This window comes from Taudactylus pleione, unplaced genomic scaffold (genome assembly GCF_031769625.1).
Source record: "Taudactylus pleione unplaced genomic scaffold, aTauple2 ptg000093l, whole genome shotgun sequence".
NCBI lineage: Eukaryota > Metazoa > Chordata > Amphibia > Anura > Myobatrachidae > Taudactylus > Taudactylus pleione.
The window spans coordinates 5,403,788-5,411,552 of record NW_028284495.1 but is presented as its reverse complement, the minus strand read 5'-3'; the positions used below and the strand labels follow the sequence as shown (position 1 = coordinate 5,411,552).

The 7,765-nt window shown below is 44.8% G+C and overlaps 1 protein-coding gene across 1 annotated transcript; it reads left to right on the top strand.

Annotated features, from left to right (window-relative positions):
• The first annotated feature begins 6,119 nt into the window (after positions 1-6,119).
• On the top strand, positions 6,120-6,875 carry LOC148526808 (uncharacterized). The gene has a single exon (XM_088469729.1). It carries the CDS (start codon positions 6,267-6,269, stop codon positions 6,873-6,875), a length of 609 nt encoding a protein of 202 aa, XP_088325855.1. The 5' UTR covers positions 6,120-6,266.
• Positions 6,876-7,765: the final 890 nt, after the last annotated feature.

The window sequence follows — 7,765 nt, the reverse complement described above, 5'->3', positions numbered from 1 at the left end:
AGGGCCTGATTCAGACCCGGTCGCAAGGCTGTGTTCGCATGCAACCTGCCGATGTTTGCAATCTATCCATGCATACAAGACGCAGTGCGTATGCGCGAACCAGTCCATGTGATTACGAAGCAATCGCACCCAGTACACAGACGCTCTGCAAGCATGAGTGACAGGATGTACCATTTGGGGGTGGTGACAGGGGGCGGTCAATGGTAATGGGGATGTGGTGGTGCAAACGCAGGCGTGTCTGTGCATTGACATTTCAGGGGTGTGCATAATTAAGACGCAGCATCAGCATACACGTCACATGGCTGAATTACAGACAGCAGCACTCGCAGTGCTTCTGATGTTACTTGATGTTACTGATTGTTTAATACACTTCCTGGAAATGATGTGTGTTACTAAGGGAAAGTGGACGTTTTGTGTCAGGCTGGTGGGCATCTAATTTCATACCAAGATCGCACGGCAAAACATAGTGGGCATGCTAGTGTCTTGCTAGCGATCGCAGGATTTGCATACTCAAGCTGCTGATGGCTGCGTGCTAGTGCAGCCTAGCGACAGGGTCTGAATCAGGCCCTCACCACAAAGGACTTCCTCTCCCAGCATTAGTCACAGTGTAAGGTTTCGTTTAGAATACTTAATATTAGGGATGTGCAGGCTCAGATAGGTTTGAGTTTGCACGTTGAGTTCGGATTTTTCCCTCCAAAAAAACGGAACTCAGAAAGAGGCAAAACGTCATCTTACATGGACTTTTGTCCAGGAATGATGATGTTCGTCCATGTAAGATGACGTTTTGCCTCTTTCTGAGTTCCGTTTTTTTGGAGGGAAAAATCCGAACTCAACGTGCAAACTCGAACCTATCCGAGCCTGCACATCCCTACTTAATATATGCTAATAACCATTCCTTTAATCCTGTTTGTCAACTAAGCAGGCAAACATTATATCATTTACAATCTTAATGGATAATCTACAGAATAATTTGCAAATTAGTTTCGCCACTTTTTCATTATGCAATTGCATATTTGTAATGTACAGTAATGCCTATGGTAAAACATTTTAATAATAATAATAATAATAATAATAATCTTTATTTATAAGGTCTCCCAAGTGGTCTGCATAGAAAAACAGAGGGCAAAACAATGAGACAGTACAGTACAATACTGTAGACTAATACAGTAACAAATACTGTAGCACTACATCTCTTAACACAGCCACTGATGCAAGGAGAGCAATAAAAATAGTCAGCATTAGTGTGTGCATAGACTAAAGAGCAGACTTACTGGCCATCTTTGCAGGTACTTTCTGTGACCATTGCAGGATTTTTTTTTTGTTTCAATCAATTGCACATGGTTTGCAAAACATAAATACTTGGTTTAAATCCCAGCTGCCTATCACATTTGCACCTTACCCCAGTTATCTACAGTAGCTGTAATACAACCTGGAAACTAATAAAAACAAAACAGCTACTGTATTTATCTAAGCAAAATCTTTGGGGCTTATTTACAGGTGATTGTGAAGTAATTTGTTACACGCCTCTGAAGGCGCCCATACATCAGCAATTGATTGCAGCAATCGTGCAATTTGCAATCGATTGTGTATAAAAATCTTTCCCTTTTTCAATCAATTGCAGATTGCAGATGTGCCACAATTGATTTAAAAATCGAAAGATTTTTATACACAATTGATTGTAAATTGCCCGATTGCTGCAATCAATTGCTGATGTATGGGGGCCTTGAGATGGAGCAGTACACGCCTCGTCAGTGCTGTACGCACAGACAGGGCTGCAATCCAGGGGAGTCTGCTGGGCCTGGAGAGAGCAGGGGCCCGGTGACAGCAGGGCAGAAGATATGAATCGGGCTTCGGCAGCCTGGGAGAAACAGCGCAGCGCCGCCGACGGTTTTTGAAACATGGCACCATCTGCGAGCACTACAGCTCGCAGACCGCCGGCCAATCAATAGTGGCCGCGATGGCCGCTCCTGATTGGCTGCTGGTGCGCGAGCTGTGATTGGCTCGCGGCCGATGCCATATTTGAAATACCGCCAGCAGTGCTGCGCTGTTTCTCCCAGGCTGCCGTTGTATATCTGCGCCGCTGTCTCCCGGGGCTGGGCACGCTGATGCTGAGAAACAAGGTAAGACTTGGAGTCCCTGCCGTATGCCCCTCCACCTAGTATGGCTGGCCTTCCCTACCCTAACCCCCTACTCCAGCCAGCCTTCACCTGTCCTGTGCTCCCATTGTCCAGACAGCCTTCTCTGCCCTGTGCCCTCCCAGTCCAGGCTTCCCAGCCGTGTGTCCCCATTACCATCTTTCCTTCCCGACCCCAAACTTTGAGAATTTTTAAACTGGTTTAATCACCAATTGACATCCCACCCCCCAGTGTAACTCCATCCACATTATACACAGCTCCGCCCACCTCTGCGCCAGCCACCAGGGGGGCCCTGCCTATTTTGTCAGTAACGGGCCCCACGATTTCTGATGGCAGCCCTGCGCACAGGTGTTGCTTTCATAATCTCCCTGAAACAGTTTTTCAAAAGTAGACAAGCATAGTGCACAATATGTTTATAAAGTATGTGAGCTGACTGTACGTGTAGTAATGGATTAATTCACCCTGTCTAGTTGGGTATGAATAAATAAATTGAGCCAGTGTGATAGTCCCAATCACATTCTCTTAATAATAAAGTGAGCTCCAGTCCTTAGGAGGTTACAATGTGTCAGTATAGCTTTCTTACAAGTTAGAGGTTTAATAGTAGAATATAAAAGGCGTTACTCAAGTCTGAAGGTGAAAGATGTTTCATTACAGTATTTTACTGGAAAAGTGCTGTTCCTGTAAGAATGTCAGAGAATGGAATGGCACACATAGCATTTTCCTGGTTCCTCGTGTGACTTTAAAAGCTTTTTTGTCATATGATTAATGGAAGGTTTGATAGATGACATATCAGCATTAGCCCATATAATAAAGGGGTGGACTAGAAACATGAGCATTGGGTAAATCTAAGCTATCTACCAGAAGGAAAAAGAAAATGAACTATCCATATGTTACATTTACTACACATAACATTAATAATTTCAAAATATCCACAATTTTTGCCCGTCTGCACATGCGTATAATTCACAGTATGCGTGCACAAGCCTGTATTTGCGATTTGATTTTTGTTGCTCGTAAGCCACTTTCAGGTCGCTACTGTAAGTGACAGAAGGTGCCATTTGTGGGTGGTAACAGGGTAAGGTGCTTGTAAACGGGGGAGTGGTGTTGTGAACGCAGGCATGTCAGGCCGCCAAAACGGCATTTAAAAGGCATGCATAATTAGCAAAGTAGCATCATTGTACACGTCAGCTGCATGTATTTCAGCCAGCATTGATCGCTGTGCTTGCAGCGGGTTAAGGCAACCTCAAGGGCTGCGAGCAGCTCTGATGGCTCTCGATGGTCCCGATTAATCCTACATTTCCTGGAAATGACGTGTGCTGCGAGTGCCGCCACGAGGGCGTCTTTATACATTTGCAAGCGAACTTTGCCGTAGCTCGCTAAAACATAGTGGGCATCCTTACACGATGCAGTGCGAGCACTTCATTTAATATCCGGCTCCTTTTTGCCAGCGAGCGGCAGCAACTTGCGATCAGGTCTGAATGAGCTCCACTGTACAGTGCCTAATGCTGGCCATACACTAGTACAACCAGCATAAGATAAGATTCATCCTACGATTTCCCTTGAATTCCCTGGAGCTAAGTCCCGGCCACACGATTTTGTGCTTATTTCACACACGATTTACATATGATCTGTCGTACGATCACTCTTCCCTTTACGATGGATCTTGAGACGTTTGATCGTGTGCCTCGTATAAAAACATGCAATCATGTGATAGATTGGCCTTAAATTTAAATAGAGGCCTGGGCTTCACTGGCGGGTATAAACAACGCCTGCCTCTTCAGTTCTGTGCACTCCTGTTTGCTCTGTGATTAGGGAGGCTTGGTTTTTACCCTGCTGAACGCTCCACATTGCTAGCTACTGTGCATTGCTTTGTATTGCCTGGCTTTACAAAGTGCTTTATCCTGCTCTATTTCGTGTGTGCTCTATCCTGCTTTTTAGGGTGATGGATCCCTGCCATTATAGAGCTCTTCTGTATTATGCTGTATTCAAGCTGAGTGAGGAGAGGGAGAGGGCCCAACATAGGAGGAGGATCAGGTCCTGTTGGACCAAAGATTTGCTGCTAGAGAAGTAGAGTGGATCCTACATGCCCCTGCTGACGGAGATGAGGGAGAACAAAACGACTACCGCACCGCAACTTCCCCTGTGATTTCTATTTAAACAATGTGGTCACATACCATGTTGCACCCCAAATCTAGGAATGGTGAGTGCCATGGATTAATGCTTTTTGTTTATTTTGATTAATTTTCATAATTAATCATTTTTGTGATCACATATTCTCATGCACCCCTTTTAACTAGTTTAATCTAACTTGTGCCAGCTGTTTTCCTAGGTGCTTTGCAACAGGTGTTCTTGGTAACTGTCTCACGTTTAAAAGCAAAGTTGCTGTGAGCTTTAAACCTTCATAGCATACCCTGAGTGTAACACTAATGTGATGGCTATGTCCATGTTATAATTCTGAGCAATAGAGTAGGGACTTGCAGTAAAGTGGGGTCCCGTGACGCGGGCTGCAAGCTTAAATGCATTGATCAATTCTTGAACCAAAACCCCACTGTTTATTATGTTTATTATTATTATTGTTAGTTATTATAGTGACTGCAGAGCCCCCGTGATTTGTATATATATATATATATATATATATATATATACATACATACAGTGTGTGTGTATGTATATGTATATATATATATATATATATATATATATAATGCTAAAAGTATCACCAAGTTATCCCATCCCTGATAGGTATGGTGCGGTATGAGCTCTGGTGTTTGCGACCCATATTTCAGGCATGCAAACACATGTAGAATGTGCAAAGTCAGTGGGCCCGGCCCCATTGAGATGCACTTCCAGCATGTCTTCATTACTTACTTATCAGGGAGTGTGAAACTTCATTAGACTGTTCCAAAGTATGCCAACATAGTGCTTTTTGGGTACCAAACAAGTGTCTAAAATGCTGGGGAACTACCTAACAATTATGATAAATCATCACTGTCCTCACTAGCTTCACGTAATAGTGTGAAAAGATTGGGTGGTGAGGGTGTAGAAGTAGTTTGGTAGGAGGCGGTGGATAGAGTAACATTTTGGAAGGAGGAGGTGGCTGGGGGAGTTGTTTGGAATGAGGAGGTGGCTGGGGGAGCAGGATGGTAGAAGGAGGTTGGTGGGGGATGAGGTTGGTAGGAGGAGGTGGATGGGGGAGAAGGCTGGTAGAAGAAGGTAGTTGGATTAGTTGTTTGGAAGGAGGAGGTGGTTGGGGGAGCAGGATGGTAGAAGGAGGTTGGTGGGGGATGAGGTTGGTAGGAGGAGGTGGATGGGGGAGAAGGCTGGTAGAAGAAGGTGGTTGGATTAGTTGTTTGGAAGGAGGAGGTGGTTGGGGGAGCAGGATGGTAGGAGCAGGTTGGTGGGGGATGAGGTTGGTAGGAGGAGGTAGTTGGGGGAGCAGGATGGTAGGAGTAGGTAGGTGGGGGATGATTTTGGGAGGTGGAGGTGGGTGGGGTATCAGGAGGGTAGGGTGGGTAGTTTGCCATTGGTTGATGGTGTAATTGGGATGAATAGTAGGCGGGTGTTGGCATGGTGAGTGTAGGGGGGTTGGAACTACTGGCGGGGTAATAATGGTAGTGTCTGATGTCAGTAGAGAGTGCCTTGCTTTAAATATAAGTTTGGACATCAGTCTTTCAAATTGTATTGGTCCTGGACTATTCCTCGCAATGCTGCACTGACATAGGCTGCAAAGTGGTCATATTCTTCTGGCAGTTTCAATAAGGCCTCTGTGGCCTGGTGCAGTAGGGGGGCTTCTTCAGTTTCTTTATATTTAGTTTTCTGCCTTTGTTTTTTGGATATTGGTGGGGTTTGGATTCGCAACACTATCTTCTCCACTGTGTAGGTCCTGGTTGCTGGGGATATCTGTAAATAGAGAACATTAATTAAAATGTCATATTTTAAATTTGATTTTAATTTCTTTCACAGTTCCCTACAAGCACGGAAGAGTGGATAGAAATTGAGGATGAGTTTGAGAGCCGTTGGCAGTTCCCTAACTGCGGAGGAGCTATCGATGGCAAGCATATTAGTATTAACCCACCTCCCAACACTGGGTCCTACTACTACAACTATAAGGGGTACTTCAGTGTTGTTCAGATGACTGTGGTGAACGCAAACTATGAGTTCCTGTTTGTAGATGTGGGAAAGAACGGCCGTTCTTCTGACGGTGGCTCCTTTCAGAAGACGGCATTCTACGAGAGGCTCACCACTAACACCCTTCATTTGCCATCCAGAGAGGCTACCGAACATGGCCTGAATTACGTTTTTGTCGCTGATGAGGATTTTGCCCTTCATGAAAATATAATGAAGCCATTCCCTCAGAGGGCCTTGACTCATGAGAAGCGGGTGTTCAATTACCGCCTATCTCGTGCAAGGTGTATTGTCGAGAATGCCTTTGGGATCTTCAGCAACCGATTCCGGGTTTTGCATACCCCAATAAATTTAAATGTGGAGAAGATTGACTGGGTGGTCATGGCTTGCTGTATCCTACACAACTTCCTGCGCAAGAAAGCCACAGAGAAAAGGTTATTGGGCACACCTGCAGTGGAAGACCCAGAAAATCCGGAAGAGGTTGCTCCGTTCCCCTCAGTGGTGGTACCAGTGGCTATGGAAATCGGAACTTCTCTGGCCAAAAAGATCAGAGAAGAATATATGGCCTATTTTAATGGGGACGGTGCAGTGCCATGGCAAGAGAAGTTTACCTGAAAATGTTGGAACTTACCAAAGATGTCTCTGCTGATTCCCCAACATCCTCTTCCAACAGGCTGCACTCCTCTGACTCAGCCATCACCTGTACAGAAGGTCGAACTAGATTCTGCTGCACCGGGAACAGGAGGAGGTCATAATACCAAAGCATGCATTTAAATACGCTGTCGGTCCCGGCTCCCAAATGCTTTGAATCCTACACCTTCTTGTACTGCTTGATGAAGGTTGTATGCAAATTCTGTATCTTATTGCGCACCCAAACTATAATAAGGACGATGCATCATCATGATATGGCTTACTATACTCTGAGAACTCGACTAAGGCCTGGTTACGCTTCTGTTTGTTGCTGTACATTTTTGACTTGGTACGCCAAAGATAGTTATGGTGCCTGTATAGCTCGATAAAGCCAGTTATGAATTCTGGTTCACGATCCAGAGACATTCCTATGGTGAAAAAAAAAATTAAATAATGGAGTAAAATGGACAAATTCATTTGGTGGTTTTTAATATGGCCACCCCCAAAAGTGAGGGTGGCCATTGAACTGTGTAAATGGGGCCCCCAGTGGACTTATATTCTCCACAGCCCCAACAGTGGGGGTGGCTACTGAACTTGAAATAACTCCCCCAAAATGGTGTATTGAACGGTTTTGGTTGAATTGTTGATTTGCTATTAATAAAGTTGCAGTGTAACTTATTTGATATGCATATAATTGTCTATGGGGTGGGGGATACATCCAAATCATTATCACAATGTGCTTTCCATGATTTCATTAATAAAACATGGCTGATGGACGGTGGGGTGGGTGATGGGAATTGGTTCCAAAACATAGGTGGACGGTGGGCACATAGGTGGACAATGGGCATTGCTGGGCAAACAGAGGTGGTCAGTGT